A 16554-nucleotide genomic window follows, 5' to 3' on the forward strand; every position below is an offset into this window, starting at 1 on the left:
CTCATCAGCTCAGCCTCCACGGCCCGGCTGCCTCCCACATGCTGCTTTGCCTAAGCCCTCTTGTCCTGCCAGGTTCCCCAGCTGCATTGCCCTTCACAGTAACAAAACGTGGCCTTGCTGGAAGCAGCCATACCTTTCCATCTAAACATCTCTACTGACCAAACCGTGGTAACTCACCTGAAATGTCAGCCACAAGTGGAAGCAGAGTGCCCAAACACCAATAGCAATATCCAGAAGCACTGCCACAGGAGAATCATGCCCGGAAAATTTCCTTCCCCTCAGTACATATTACTGTTGATTTGTCTATTTCTTGTTCAAGGGTCAGAGCACTGAGAATGCCAGCCACCGTGTATCCATTTTAATTAGTTCCATGAATTTCAGTGCCAGGGCATACATTTACTACCTAAGCCCATATTAAGTAATTTAGAAGACCAATAGCCTCTGTTAAGAAAAGCATCACCAGCAGTTAAGGGAGTCATCTTTCCAGCTGTGGATCCAGTTTCAGCTTCCCCAGTACAAGGAAGACATGGACATAATGGAACAAGTACAGTGAAATTGATTAAGGGCTTGGAGCATCTGACATATGAGGAGAGCACAAGAGAACATGCCAAGAATCAGTGGGCAATGGACTGAAAAACATTAAAAGTCCCATTTCAACAAAATAAAAAATATTTGTATTCTGAAGGTGATCCAACACTGGAACAAGTTACCTGGAGAAGTTGTGGAGTCTCTGCCCTTGGAGATAACTAGGCATAGTCCTGGACAAACCCACTCGAGTTCACCTGGTATTGAGGAAACAAGGTGGGACTAGAGACTTCTAGAGGTCACTTCCAAACTCAATGATTCCATGAGCCCATCAAAAAGTACATTTCCTTACTATATATACTTAGGCAACAAGCAATAGGACAAGAAGACACAGTCTAAAGCTGTGCCAGGGCAGGTTTCTTCACAGGAAGGGTGGTTAGAGACTGGAATGGGCTGCCAAGGAACGTGGTAGAGACATCATCCCTGGAAGTGTTAGAAGAAAGACTGGACATGGCACTTAGTGCCTCGGTATAGTTAATGAGGTGGTGTTCGATCATTGGTTGGACTCAACAATCTTAGAGAACCTAATTGATTAAAGGAAGACATAATTCAATGGTTACAGAAATAACGACATTGGGGAATGCCAGACATAAATTACAAAACAAAAGGTTTCATAATACAGTTAGGGTTCTATTTATTAACATTTGCATTACTTCACATGTGGCCACTTGGAAGTTATGCAATGAGAAGACATTTAAAATAATGTTTATATGTAGACTGTGGAATGCAGAATTCATTTTGCTCCCCCTGAAAATCTCATAACATTTTTTGCACAGTGCCACAATCCTCCCTCAAAAACATCTTATTCTGATAAGAAAAATAAAACACAATTATTACACAATTATTATAATCAAAGAACCTTTCTGTACCTCTTCAAGGTCATAGTCAATGGTACCTCTAACAGCTCCCCTGATTTAAGATTTCTGGTGTTTGTTATTGACTCTGCAAAATGTTTTTATTAAGATCTGTGTATTTATGTCTAATTTATTGCCTTTCCTGTTCCTTGGGGTTTTTTTTCCCTTAATATTGAATGAGCACTAGTCAGATGGCCCTGCAAGTATTATAGAGATACCTATTTCTCTCTCATTTCAAAATCTGAGCAACTAATTCTGTAAAAAAAAATATTTTAAGTTTTTGGCCTTAATGATTAATCACTAGGCTTCCCAGAGAAAACCAAAATCCTTCAAATAAACTACTGTTATCTGCTCTTTTGCAGGGGTTTCCGGACCAAATGTTTTCTGTGATATTTATGTCAAGGATGCATAACAAATGTCTAGCCCAACCCCTCAGTCTTTATTATGATGCTAGATTTGTCAACAGAAAGACGATAGTTTTATTATACTCATACATGTTAAACAATAATGTTGGGGCTCCCAATTTACACATAAAGCTGTACAGCTATAGATAGTACATGCCCATATTCTTGCTACATTTCAGACCTTATTGTGGCAAGCTGAACCGAATAGAAATTAGATGACCCTTAAGACTAAACAATCATTTCTTCTAAATGAAGAGTAAAAATGCACATAGAGAAAAACACTGTCAAAAATAGGAGGGAAATAAAAAGGAGGCTGCTAAAAACTACTTTATTAAATAACTTCATAGTTTTCAAACTAGACCGTTTTGAAGTTTTGAAAAGACTACCCGGAATACGACAGGAAGTGAAGGAAAGCAATATATAATAAAGAGAGAAAGATAAAACACTGACAGATAACCTGCGAAACCGATAAAGAAACCTACTGCGGCACACCGAAACCAAGTCTACATAGAAGGCTGCGCATTTGCTATTGTCCTGGATTGGGACCTCTCGAACAGGCACTTGCCATCACAGCCACTCACGTTACTGCACTGTCCTCCTGCCGCGAGCCAAAGCCAACGCGCCTCTGAAGCGGTCGGGACGTGAGCGGGCCACGGCACCCCCCCCCCCCCCCCCCCCCCCAACGAACGGGACCCGCCCCCCCAACAACGGCACCCCCCCCCCCCCCCAACAACGGCACAGCCCCCCCAACAACGACACCCCCCCCCAACAACGGCACACCCCCCCCAACAACGGCACACCCCCCCCAACAACGGCACCCCCCCCAACAACGGCACCCCCCCCCAACAACGGCACACCCCCCCCCAACAACGGCACACCCCCCCCCAACAACGGCACACCCCCCCCCCCCCAACAACGGCACCCCCCTCCCAACAACGACACCCCCCCCCAACAACGACACCCCCCCAACAACGGCACCCCCCCCCAACAACGGCACACCCCCCCCAACAACGGCACACCCCCCCCCCCCCCAACAACGGCACCCCTCCCCCCAACAACGGCACACCCCCCCCCCCCCAACAACGGCACCCCCCCCCAACAACGGCACACCCCCCCCCCCGCCCCCACGGCGCCCCTCCCCGCGGGGTCCGTCCCTCCCGCTCCGCCGCGCCGCCCTCCCCGCCGTCTCCTCTGCGGCCCCCGCCCGCCGTTCCCGGCGGCCCCCGCGCTGCTCCCGGCAGCCCGCGCGGCCCCGCGCGGCAGGATGATCCACGAGCTGTTGCTGGCCCTGAGCGGGTACCCAGGGGCAGCCTTCACCTGGAGCAAGCGCGGCGGCCTCCAGGTGTGGCACGGCCCCGGGCAAAGCCCATCCCCCAGGCAAAGCCCACCCCGGCCCCCGCCCCGCCTGGTCACTGTCCCCCACCCTGCACGGCCCGTCCGTCCGTCCGTCCGTCCGTCACCGCTGTTTCCCCTTCCAGGTGTCTCAGGAGCTGCCGTTTCTGCATCCCAGCGAGACCAGCGTCCTGAACCGGCTCTGCCGCCTCGGCACTGACTACATCCGCTTCGCCGAATTCGTGGAGCAATACACGGGACACGTACAGCAGCAGGTGGGGCCGCCGGGCCGAGGTATTTCCCGGGAAGAGCGCGGCAGGTGCTAGTAAGGCCAAGCTGCCCAGGACACAGGAGTGGCCCGTGGCCCATATGCGTGCTCGCACGGAGCAGAGCTCCAGAAAGCTCTCTGCGATGCTTGTAAGGGAGGGTAGAGAGCAATGAAGAATGAATCAAATGTAAAATCTTATTCTTGGGGGAGGTCTTGTAATAATTTCTGACCACACCGGACAGGCCAGGGTTTGTCAATTGAGCAGGATGCTCATGACTATCTCCTCATGATTTGTGAAGACCCTTGAGATCCAAGAGGTACACCTAAGTGAAAAGAAGCACTGGTACCAGTGGCTCCCAGCACTTTCATAGGTCCACAAAAGAGCTAAATATAAGTCTGCTCAAGTAACTCTAATTGTGACAAGGTTGTATTTGTTTTTATGATCACTTTGTGGTGAGCTAAGGTGCATTTCAACATGGTCTGAGCACTGACTACTGCTGTGATACTGCACAGATACTATGTTACTCTTCAGACTTGTGCGAGGATGCTAATGCAGATTTTATTGTTTGGTTTCAGGATCACCATCCATCTCAGCAAAACCAGAGTGGATTGCATGGCATATATTTGAGAGCCTTCTGTACAGGTCTTGATTCAGTGCTGCAGCCTTATCGACAGGCACTACTTGACCTAGAACAAGAGGTAAAGGAGAGAGACACAGAACAAGAGGCCGTAGTGCTGCTGACAGATTGTGGAAACTTGTCATTTCTGCAATTAATATAGGAGTAGTAGTTTCTAAAATGAAACAAGGTATTTTCCTTTCCACGTTAGGGATGCCTTCCTGTGAGAATTATTCCTGTGAGATGCCATTGTAAATTACTTTTCATCCTATTAAGTGTTGTCCCCTCTTCCTTCAGTTCAGTAAGGGCTCCATCTTTATCTGCTGTCTCAGACTATTGTGGCTTCTGTTTTCAGTTTTAGAGGTTTTGATTAATCTCTGCTAGACTAGTAGCTGTCATTCCTTGGGTAATGTCACCATCCAGTGGTTGTGATAATTAATCTTCTTTAATTGCTTTATCTTTATAGTTTCTGGCTGACCCACATCTTTCCATCTCACATGTTAATTACTCCTTGGACCAGGTATGTCATGTTATTAAAGAGGTAGTGTTCTTGGCTTGCTCTTATCCCTCATTGAGTCTAATAAGAAAGTGGGTGGGATAAACGAGGCTTATTCCATCATGTCATGCCATTTCTATCTAATGCCTCTACCTCTGTAGTTCCTTAATCATGCTCAGAGGATCATCTGCACTTCAACACAAAGCTAAGGTCCTCCACCTTGACCCTCACACATTCCTCACTGACTGTGTTTAGCCTGAACTACTGCTGGAATATAGTATCTTTGTGCATCTTGGTCCAGTGAAGGGAAGACATACTTCCTGGAGAGTTGCATGTCATGTTTCTAATTTGTGAGGAAACATAGATAATAGTTTTATTAAATTATTGTGTTCAGCTGCTGTCCACAGTTACTCAAGTAGAGGTTTTTTTCTCTTCCTTACATAACTACCTAAATCAATACTTCACTTCTTGTTCTGCAGTTTCAGTTACTCTTCCCCTCTGTGATGGTCATGGTGGAACAGATCAAAACTCAGAAGGTACAGTAAAATTTCAGCTAGTTTCTCTTAACAGATTTTCTCCTTAACTGCCAAAGTAATTTCTGCCCCCATCCCAGACTTCTAATACTAGAAAATAATGTAGTTCCAGTAAGAATGCCCTGTTACTAGTTCTACTGTAACTATTGAGACTATTTTACAAATTCATTTACACTGTATTTGAGTTTTCCCCTTATCCCATAGTCTTTGATGTCTTGAATTTTATAGGACAGTATGCTGAGTAGGTTGGAATTTTTCTCTTCTGAGACTGTTTTTTCTGGCTGTTGCCTGAAATAAAAAAGGCAGAGGCTAATGTTTTAAGAATCCAGAGATGCTTACATTTTTTTAAGGGAAAGTATTGAGAGAAGCTTGAGTGTAAGGCCACACATGGAAGGCCTTTTTCATCACTACATGCAGCATGTTACACCTTTCTTTCTGCAAGACTTGTTCAGTTTGTGAAGGCATTTTTTTGTTAGCTGAAAGTGTATTGTTTAAATGTTTAAAAAGGTCAATACATATCCAAACAACAGACCTAGTCTAACCTTTTCTTTCTGCAGATTCATGGGTGCCAGATATTGGAGACAGTCCACAAACATAGCTGTGGGGGGTTGCCTCCTGTTCGCAGTGCTCTTGAAAAGTATGTCGATCCAGTAAAACTATGACTTCATTCTTCTGGAGTTAGTGTCAAAGTGTTTCTTACTTGTTGAAACAGTACATGCAAAACAGCCTTGGTATAAAAGTAGGAATAGCATGCAGGGGACAGTAAAACTGTCACCATCCCCATTATTTATCTAAAGCAGGCTTGTGGTGAGAATTAAGGCCAAGGGCTTAGAAAACTTCAGACCCAGGTTTTTCTTCTTTTTTGTGCGTATCACTGATCTCTGATCTTTGATCCTTCAAAATTATAAATGTGACTCTGTGAGTGTTCTGATATTTGTATGTCCTTGTGGAGAAAGTCAAACCACTTAAAATGTCCTTTGAGTAGAAACAGCAACCACTGCAGACTTATACATCTGGTATACTAGCAGATTTCCATGGAGAAGCCACATATTCAGAGGATATGTTAGCTTAGTTTTGCACCTTCTAGTTTTGTCCACCCTTGTTAAAAAAAAAAAAAAAAGATATAAAATACCACATTTAGGCATTTAGTACTTGCCATACTCCTTGGCTGACCAACTGGACTTTCTGGAACAACATACAATGAGGTTTTGATTATTGTGTGCAAAGCCCTGACTGACTGTTTCACATGACCTCAGGATTCTGGCTGTGTGTCATGGAGTCATGTATAAGCAGCTCTCTGCCTGGATGCTGCATGGATTGCTACTAGACCAACATGAAGAGTTTTTTATCAAACAAGGCCCCTCTTCTGGAAATGTCCCTAGCCAACCTGAAGAAGATGACGATGACTTAGGAATTGGGGGGCTTACAGGAAAACAGCTACGAGAACTGCAGGACCTGGTAAGATCTATGAGTCATAACTTGGCATCTTTGGTTCTTAGTGAACTAAAGATGTGTATTTATTGTATTCTACTTTGGTGCGAGCTATGCTAGACTATACTGAAACCTTCTAGGATGGTAAAGTGAAATAATACTGTAATAGGTTACTGCTAGGCCTAAGGGGCAGAGAGCTATTGTTTGGCACAGCTGGATAACCCCACGGCAGAAAGCCCTGTGGACGGAATAGACGCTGATGTCAAGTAATGGGAACTGCTGCATGCCCACTGCTCTTGACTGACTGGTTCCTCATTCCTTATGGTCAACACCATGATCTGTTTAGCATAGGCAATGGTGGTAGTGTGAGCAATTGCAAGAAACGGTGTGGGGAACTTGGCTGTTGATTTGATTTGCACACTTTCAATGGGCACCTGGGTCAGGTGCCTTTCTTGTACAACCATTAGTTGTGCAAATGTTACATAACAGGTTAATGCTACTGACATTACTAGTAGAAGATGTGTTATGTGAGAGTCAAGGGACCGCTAAGCAAGGGAGCAACCTGCCAGCACACTGGTGAAATGTGGTAACACTTCCTGTAGATGCTATACCATTAGAGTGCCCTTTTGCAAAGCACCTTTCTCAATGGAGTAGTTTTCCACACTGAGCATTTGAATAGTGTCTTAATAGAGAATAGTGTGGAGCAAGTTCAACTCTAAATTTACCCTCTAGTTTATGGTGAGAAAACATTTCATGGGCACTTATGGAGTTAGTGTGGTACATGCAGCTTTGCTGTGACTACACAGAAACTGTGTTGCATACTAATTAGGTGCCCTGTGCCAACAGGGCTGAAAACAGACTACACCCAGAGAAAAACAGGGAAAAAATTTAAAAGGCAGTTAGTGGAAAAATCTGTTACTTCGCTATATTGGATAAAGAAAGTGAAAATTGTTGAGTCTTCTAGGTCCATGGTGGAAATTGTAGACTAAGCAACTTCTTTCTTCACTTATCGACTAACAGCATTGGCAATTCTTCAGTCAAAGAGTAAAATAGGAACTCTTGAGTTTTAGTGGAATAGATCATAAAATACTTGGGTATTGCCTCATCTAAAAGTGTTGCTAGAATCTTAAGAATTGCCAACTTGTTAGCATCAGTATACAAATTATTACTGAATTCTCCTATTGAAATGAAGAATTTTATAGATGGCAAACATTCTCAAAACTGTGGGTGATTTTTTCTGGATTACGGACCACTGAAACTAATTCTCCAGTAACAAGAAAGCCAGATGAGATTATTAATATTTCATTCCTGAAGGAAGATCTTGCCTCCATACCTGGAGTTTCTTATTAACATTCAGAAAAAAAATTAATAACTTACTGTATTGTTCTAAGACAGCTTTCACAGGAACTGAGAAAATTGCCTTATCTTTGCTAGTAAGCCTTTGGATCTTTATCCTATTTGCTCACTAGTGGAAGTGTTTATATTTGGCCTGTATCACAAGTGTTCTAACAGTGTTGAAACATAAGAATGGGTGTAGGGAAGGATTATTTTTGGTAATGCTAGTTAACATTTTTATGGCAGCAACAACACTCATTTTTCTTATGTATCATAACCCTTTAATACAGCCAATTTGTTGCTGTTCCACAAAGTTTTAGCCTCTTTTTCTCCCTTCTGCTGCACTCTGATGGAACCAATATCTCCAGGGGGATCTGCTAACATACCAGAAGTATAAGGAAGATTACTGGCTTAGTTAAATGATACAAATCAGTTCCACTACCTTTCTGCTTCCTTCCAAAGCTCTTAAATGCCCCCCTCACACACACCCCCCTTTATACACCTTTTCTGTCTGGTTTTCTGACACTGTTTTGCACTTGATTTTTGTTTTCCCTGGTGTCTCTGGCAGCGCTTGATTGAGGAGGAGAACATGTTAGCTCCATCTCTAAAGCAGTTTTCTTTGAGAGTAGAAATGCTGCCTTCATACATTCCTGTACGAGTTGCTGAGAAGATCCTCTTTGTGGGAGAATCTGTTCAGATGTTTGAGAATCAGAATGTTAACCTGACCAGAAAAGGTAAGGAACATCTTGCAACCTTTCCTCAGTTAGGAGAGACTGACATGTAGTTTCCAAAATGTCACATTAATGAATTCCTCAACAGTCACTGACTATTGGCCATTATTCTTCAGACTGTATGGATAGTTGTGCCAGGACAGAGCAGTAGTCCCAGTGTTCTGCTTCTGATTGATTCCAAGGGAGAGGTGTAAGAACAGGATGAGTAGATAACACTTTCCAAACATAGTCTCCAAGTTTCCAGCAGCAAGTTACCATGTGATTTGCTCTGCATAAAGCAATTGTAAAGGCCTTGTTTTCTTTTCAGTTTGCATCCCTCTCCCTAAAGGCTGCAAACTGACACAAAGGCACATCTTGCTTTGAGTGTATATATTGCAGAATGGTGTCATGGGATTAATTTGCATCCACAAACATGAGAGATTCACTTGCAAGGTAGTGCCAAAGTTGCTATGAAAGACAAATTATATGGAGCCTTAAAGACAGCAAGGGAGAGAAGTTTCTACCTGATAGTTCACTTTGAGAGCTTGAAAAGTTTACATTGAGAGTGGTTTGGGAAATATATTTCTACGCCAGTGGGGGAGGACTGTGTGGTACTTGAGCATGCCTATGCGAAAGTACTTAAATTACTTGAGTGACATTACAGAGAACAAAGGACCAATTCAGGTGGACTGTTTTCTTGCAGTAGCAGAAGCAAGGGGGGAAAAAATTTGTCTTCTACCTCAGTTGGTTAAAAAAACAACAAAGTCCCCAAGTTCAGGCAGTAGGATAGATTTGAAAGGGGCAGAGGTAAGGGGAGACCCAAACCAGCTGGTTAATGTTGCAGAAAAGTTTGTGGGTTTGAAGATCTAGCTCAGTCCTCGAAAAATGGCTTTTAGCAGAAACCATTTATGTAGAAAATATTTGGGGGTTTTACTGATACCACAGCACTGCCAAGGCAAGTAAATATACTGCAACTGTACATGCAATAGTAATGTTATACCTTTGTATACTTGTACTTGGAAGCCTCCTCTTCACATTCCTTGCCAGACCTGAAACAGTGCTGCCTGGACAGCCTTTCTGTTCCTCTGTTCTGTCTGCACGTCTCCAAATGGCATCCGTTTTTACTCTCTGAAATTCTTCTCATTGCTGCACAGGCTCCATCCTAAAAAACCAGGAGGACACTTTTGCAGCAGAACTACATCGACTCAAGCAGCAACCGCTTTTTAGTTTGGTGGACTTTGAATCAGTGGTTGACTGGATACGGAGCACTGTTGCTGAGGTGAGCGTCCTAGGAAGGGTAACTACTGTGCAGGCTAAGAAGCTCTTAAGTTTTGTTGAGGACTTGGAAGAAGAGGGCTCGTCAGTGCCAGTGATTGAACAAACATGTCAATGGTGCAGCTGTTCTAACTGGTCTCAGAGCTTCATGTAAACCAAACTTCTAGTGACAAAAGGTCATTAACAAATACTATGCTCTTTCATGAGGGAAAGAAGGGAATTCTGTTTTTTTTTTAATTTCACTTGAAATTATTTCAGAACTTTTCATTTGCTTTCAGCATAATAGATAGCATCTTGCTGTGCACATGCTTTGGCAATTTTTAATTTTTTTTTTCACTTGGGGCAGGGAGGAGAACCTAAGAAAAGGGGGAGGTTAGAGAATCAAGAACAAAGCTGGAGTAGAACTGGTTTCATAGAAATTTGCATTCTTTTGCCACAGGTCTTCAGGTTTCTTAGGCAGAGTTTTTTGCCAGTATATATCAAGAATTTTAACTGGTAGCATGAGCTGCTGCACAGGACTCTTGACTGTGTTCTCTTGTACTTTAAGCAGTATTTTGTATAGGTGCTCTTTTTGTATGCATCGCAAGTGTTTTAAGACCGCAGCTAATCTTATCTCTGAATGGCCGAGATAATTCTGATGGGAGATTTCTGTTGTTTCATCTGATTTTTGTACTTCACTAGCATCTTTGGAAACTGATGGTGGAGGAATCGGATCTACTAGGACAACTGAAGGTAATGCAACTGCTACTTTATTTTTGCTTAAGCAGCTCTTTCTTCTCTTCTTTGTTTCTTTCTATTAAATACTTCACTGCCTTACACTCTGGGCTTTCTTCATTTAGGTAAAGCTGTTTTCACTTTCCAGTCTCAAGATTGGCCAAGTTCTATCAGTGTACGCTCAAAGACAGAGTTAGAGGGATATGTGTACTTTGCATCTTGAAGCAAACACAACGTAGACTTTTTGGTCAGTGATTGAAATTCAGAGCTGTGTTTAGAAACAGCACTTGTCCAAATAATAAAAATGGGTGCCATCAGCTAGGATGCTTAAAATTTCTGCTCAGTTTTTAGTATGTTAGGTACAACAAATTTATCTCCACAGATTATAAAAGACTTTTACCTTTTGGGAAGAGGTGAGCTGTTTCAGGCTTTCATAGACACCGCACAGCACATGTTAAAGACACCACCTACGGCTGTAACTGAACATGGTGAGTGTTGCTTATTTGCTAACCAAACTGGCCTCATTGTGGTACAGCAGGAAAGTGGTAAGCCATGTCCAGTACAGAAGAGTTCTTTCTTGACTCTCTAGTTTTGAAACTACAGCACTTGTGAATTAGAATGTCTCAGAAAGTGAGTGAAAACAATCTCTCAGAAAGCTTCTGATGGCAGGTATTTGAAACTGTAATTGAAAGAAAAGAGTGTCAATAGTGCATCAATTTTGTCTTTTAGGACCAAGAGTAAATAATTAATGGGTGCAAAATTAGCACTAGCTGCATCATCTTGTGCTGATACATGTTCTCTTGTTGTCAGATGTCAACATTGCATTTCAGCTGTCTGCTCATAAGGTACTGTTAGATGATGACAACCTTCTTCCTCTTCTTCACTTAACCATTGAGTATCATGGAAAGGAACATAAAGGTATCTACTTGCATTTTTAGATGTAAATTAAGAGGGGAGATGGTGACCTTGTTTTTAAATTGATTACTAACCCTTCTCTCAAGTTAAAGAAATACTAATTTTTACCCTTTACTGCCCTATGTGATGGCCTAGGCTACTTTGGCTCTTCTTAATTCTGTTCTTTCCCTTTTCCTTGCCATGGTTGCACTGACTGAGAAGATGACATAATTCAGCACCTTATTTGTTTTTAGATACTTCTCAGACTCGTGAAGGGCCTTCCCGGGAATTATCTCCACGTGAGGCCCCCACATCTGGATGGGCAGCTCTGGGACTTTCTTACAAAGTTCAGTGGCCACTGCACATTCTTTTTACTCCTGCTGTTCTCGAGAAGTAAGTACTAGGTATGGTCTTTCTATATTCATCTGTATGTTCCCTGATGTGAGGCATTCACTACTGTGTTGGGGGATTTTATTCTCTATGGAGAGAAAGACAGAGCAATTGCTCCCTGAACCTTAAAATGGTTCATTCCACTTACCCATATTGTAAGTACTTGTAATGACAGTAAGACCTGCAGGATGCTGACAGATCTGCACTGATTTACAAACAGCGCTACTTTGACAGTGTTTTCATTTATTCCCCTCCTTACACTGAAAACTAACTTCATATTTTTTAGGTCAGTAATCAGTACAAGCAGAAATCTTACTCTGCAAGATGTGCCATGGGGCACATGGGCCATGACCTGACTGGCCCTAACTATTGGCAGTCACCTCCTGTTTCTTTTTCCAGTCTTGCATTGTTACATTCTCCAATAACTCCAGTAACACTAAACTCCAGTACTCCAGTAACTCCATTTTCCAGTAAAAGAGGAAGATTTTAGTCTTAAACAACTTTGTACTTTTTGATTGTAGGTACAACGTTGTGTTCAAATACCTGCTAAGTGTGCGACGAGTTCAGGCTGAGCTGCAGCACTGCTGGGCTCTCCAGATGCAACGTAAACACCTAAAATCTAATAGAACAGATGCCATCAAGTGGCGTCTGAGGGATCACATGGCTTTCCTTGTGGACAATCTTCAGTATTATCTGCAGGTCAGTATTACAGAGAAAGATAAAGTGTATCAGTTAATCAGAAACTGGAAGGAATGCATGGAGGGAGCACTGAAGACCTATCTCGGGTTTCTGATTCCTTGTACCTTAAGGAAATCAGGATTTCCTTCGCAAGTCTAGAGCTTCCTCCAAGTTCCCAGACTACTGCTCCAATTACGAAGTTTTTGGATTTGTGAATCAGTGAAATGAAGGAGTTCTTTAGTAGCTCTCTAATGCTACTAAATGTTTGTGAGAAACCACTCATCTCTGAAGGACCATCATTAAGATAGCATCCTGGTTCCTTCTCTGGCCTCTTTAAGTAAACTCTACTTTGAGTTAAGTTTTGGGCTTTTTTGTTTGGTTGGTTTTTAAAGAATTGAGAGGGAGCCTGGATTTCTAAATTCTTCACAGTAATCTGGCTGAGCTCTTGTACTGCAGTCTTTGCCCTAAGATTCCAAATAGTATCTCCCAGTATAAAATTCAGAAATTACTCCAATCAAATACCTTTGTCTACATGCTAGCATATACCTTTCCTTAGTTAAAGAAAATCACAATTTCCCTTTCAACTTAGATATTACTTAGGCATCAAAAATTGTTGCATACCCCTCATTATGTACTGCTCTTGTATATAATTCATTGATCAGCCAGAGAGAAAGGGATCGTCAGCCTGTAACATAAGAGTAGCAATAAGGAAAGTAAATTTCTTATTCCAAACTTCTGGCTGGTCTGAAGCACTCCCAGTTCCTCAAACCACTAATGAGGTATCTTCACATACTCATCAGGTCGATGTACTGGAGTCTCAGTTCTCACAGCTTCTGCAGCAGATAAATGCCACAAGAGATTTTGAGAGTATACGATTGGCTCATGATCATTTCCTAAGTAATTTGTTGGCTCAGTCTTTCATCCTTCTAAAACCTGTAAGTAGGTCTTGTTTTCACCTTTTTCTACCAATTATCCAAGTGCCCTAAGAAACACATCTTTTTGAACAGATATGATGACAAATCGCATCTTTTAAAACAGATCAGTGATAATCTCCTGCAGACTACAATTCTAGGAGTTAGGCAGGTATAAACTATAACTGATAATTGAATTAAGATCTTCTAATTTACAGTTGGTGAATGTGAATGCTGTATTCCTGGCAATTCTAAGTCAAGCTTATTTCAGTGTTCAGTTAACCTTAATAATTTGTATTTTATCACTATGTTTTTATCACAGGCTATTTTATTAAAGAAGAACTAATGAGCATAGCGCTGGGATTCCTGAAGGAACTGTATTCCCGAGGGATTCACAGATATGGGTTAGACTAGGAAAAATTTTGTCTTCTACTTTTAATTTCATTTAAATAAAAAGAAAAGTTAGAAGTATTTTTATAAACAGCATCACAAAAACATTTGCAAAGAAGGTTAGTTTCAATGAAACATGTCTCTGTGCTCATCTATGAGGTTATTATAGAATAAAGGTGTCAGAATAGTAATTACCCAGTCAGATAACTGATACAATGGAAATTCCTAGTTTAGCAGACCGTGAAACCAACGCCTTGAACCACAGCTCTTGTTGGTCTTTATCCTGCCTTCTTAATCCCGAAGCTGCAGTGATGACCTGCTGGTTGGATAGAGAAGCCAGTGTTCAACTCCTGTGCCTATCTGGATGGTTAATGCCAATTGCTGTTTTCCCAGAAAAGTCAGCAAAAGGTTGTGGGAGGGGCAGAGGGGAGATGCAGCATAACATTTAAATCCTTTTTCCATAGAAAACTTTTTTTTAAAATGCTGCATCAATATCTTCCTGAATAAAAAGTACAGTATCAGAAACATCTTTGTTATGAATGCTACAACTTTTCTGCTTTCTCTCTGTGTACAAACTCTGTTTCAACTATTAACTTGTACTTCTTATTCCATGTAGGTTTTCCACTGCTTAAATGAAATTCTGGATCTTTGTCATAGCTTTTGTTCTCTGGTCAGTCAGAATCTGGGTCCCTTAGATGAACGGGGAGCTGCACAACTCAGTATTTTGGTGAAGGTGAATTTGTTTCTGTGGATCTGTTCTCCTCCCATGCAAACATTTTAACTAAGCAGTTATCTTGGCTTTAAAAGCTCTAGAACAACTCTGAGTGTAAGCCAAGACCTTCTATGTAAGTGCTTGTAATTATTTTACCTAATCAACTTGAGTTGGAAATTCTGTGTCCACAGAGAGGCAGAATGGGGGCAGATACTGGAATAGAAAGGAGGCAGAGGTTGGTACCTCTACCCTTCCTTTTGTATAACTAACATCTAGGAGTTCTTGTGGCTCACAGCTTACCTTATCCTGGACCACAAGCATCACATCTCTTGTAGTGATTCTCTTCTTCAGGCTGTTAAAGGACTGGGTAGGCAGAAACAGAGATGAGATGCTTGTTTTCCTTCTCTTCTGAGAAGGCCCAGAACTGACATCTTCAAATTTGTAGGGATTCAGTCGTCAGTCATCACTTCTCTTCAAGATTCTCTCTAGCGTTCGCAATCATCAGATAAACTCCGACTTAGCTCAACTGCTGCTACGCTTGGATTATAACAAATACTACACCCAGGCTGGAGGAACCTTGGGCAGGTAGGAATATCTTGAGGGATGCTTGTAGCATTATCCTGAGGTACTTGAAGTACAAAGCCATTTTTTATTGATGGCTTCTAATTATTTTGACTTACACTAAGTGTTGATAACTACTATGACAGAAAAATAACAAATCAGCATATGGTAATTTTTGGGTTTCATATGCTTTCTTCCTATTGAGTTTCTTTTGGCAGAAAGTTGAACAAGCTGCTAGCTCATATTGGCCAGAAAATGCTGGTGTGGGTTGGTAAAGGTAATTACTTTCAACATGTAGCTAATATTGTACCTTTCTCTTGCAGTTTTGGAGTTTAAGCACTAAAGGCCTTTGCTTCAGGCTGTGACTAGTGATGCATCAAGCACTGGAGACTGGCGCTCTTGGACAGTTGCAGAGTTTGCGCTCAAATTTTTCTTTGTAGCTGGCTTTTGCCTGATGAAATGCTGTTTCACAGGGAATTGGCAGGAATTGCCTCTTATCTGAGGCTGCCCAGCAATTACAGAAAGCTATTCTATTTCTTCTGAAATCATAAAAATATGCTTTCTGCAGCCCTGCATATACTTATAAGTGCTTCCAGGGAGGCAGTCTGAACCTCTTCAGAAAGTGAAAAACCAGAATTAGATGTCTGGAATCTTCAGCTGGACTACAGTCTCTTTACTCTTCAGCTGGACTGTGTTCCACTTCAAGTTCGAGTATGGAGGAATTAATCCTCTTCTAAGTTTTGGCTGTATTCAGAAGTTCCACTTGTGTAGTAAGCTGATTTACAGTACACAATGTCTTCTAATCAAACACCACCAGATAAATGAAACAGCAGTAGCAATTTTCAATTGAAGTGAAGGGGGAGGGAAAAAGAAATATTTTTTAAGTCTCTTCTCATGCAGTGCACTAGTCTAGTATATGTGCATAGGTCATGGAAACACTGTGGATATAACATGCTTTCTCTATACAGTTTAATAGTTTATGTGCTAAAATTACACTTGCCAAAACAGGAGCTTTGCCCTGTTTGAGTAGAAAGGGCCCTCTGCCGGCAGGAAAATGGTAAGGAGATGCTTACCTAGGATGTTCACCTGTGCTATTCTCATTCCAGACGATTTAGAATGCTACTAGTGACTTCCCTACTGAACCCAAATAAAAATATCTTGTCGTGCAATTATATGGAGTACTGTCAATGTCTGCACCTCAGTGCAAAGGGAATAGCATGGCAGGGCCTTGTCTGTCACTGAAGAGTGCGATCTGGCAGGAACTCTTGCCTGTTACTAAGATTTCCTAGCCTTGCTATAATGAACAGACCCTTGAATGACTGGCAAAAGAGAAGCCTCCAGTCCATCACTGGGTGTTGTAGCAGGTTTCCCAATTTGAACACAAATGCTGCCAGGAAACCAGCCTTCCCCTCAAAGGGTTGGTATTTGCACACAGCTGCAGCTCACACATGAAGTTACATGTCC

General features: G+C 42.1%; 1 protein-coding gene across 1 annotated transcript; it reads left to right on the plus strand.

Moving 5' to 3' along the window:
* The first annotated feature begins 3031 nt into the window (after positions 1–3031).
* TUBGCP4 (tubulin gamma complex component 4) lies at positions 3032–16262 on the plus strand. The gene is made up of 18 exons (XM_071441011.1): positions 3032–3185; positions 3322–3450; positions 4020–4142; positions 4527–4580; positions 5036–5092; positions 5647–5726; positions 6346–6547; positions 8424–8589; positions 9720–9844; positions 10522–10572; positions 10937–11042; positions 11365–11472; positions 11703–11841; positions 12360–12537; positions 13317–13451; positions 14434–14550; positions 14975–15114; positions 15414–16262. The coding sequence occupies exons 1-18, from the start codon at positions 3108–3110 to the stop codon at positions 15424–15426; spliced, it is 2001 nt and encodes a 666-aa protein (XP_071297112.1). The 5' UTR covers positions 3032–3107; the 3' UTR covers positions 15427–16262.
* Positions 16263–16554: the final 292 nt, after the last annotated feature.

This window comes from Agelaius tricolor, unplaced genomic scaffold, assembly GCF_023055355.1.
Source record: "Agelaius tricolor isolate 1412-34295 unplaced genomic scaffold, bAgeTri1.0.p SCAF_16, whole genome shotgun sequence".
Taxonomy (NCBI): Eukaryota; Metazoa; Chordata; class Aves; order Passeriformes; family Icteridae; genus Agelaius; species Agelaius tricolor.

Excerpts from the sequence above, each read along its gene's own strand:
- TUBGCP4 (XM_071441011.1), top strand. The coding sequence starts at position 3,108 with ATGATCCACGAGCTGTTGCTGGCCCTGAGCGGGTACCCAGGGGCAGCC. Across the intron at positions 11,842-12,359 it reads ACTCCTGCTGTTCTCGAGAA|GTACAACGTTGTGTTCAAAT; the intron begins GTAAGTACTAGG and ends TTTTGATTGTAG. Across the intron at positions 12,538-13,316 it reads ATCTTCAGTATTATCTGCAG|GTCGATGTACTGGAGTCTCA; the intron begins GTCAGTATTACA and ends CATACTCATCAG.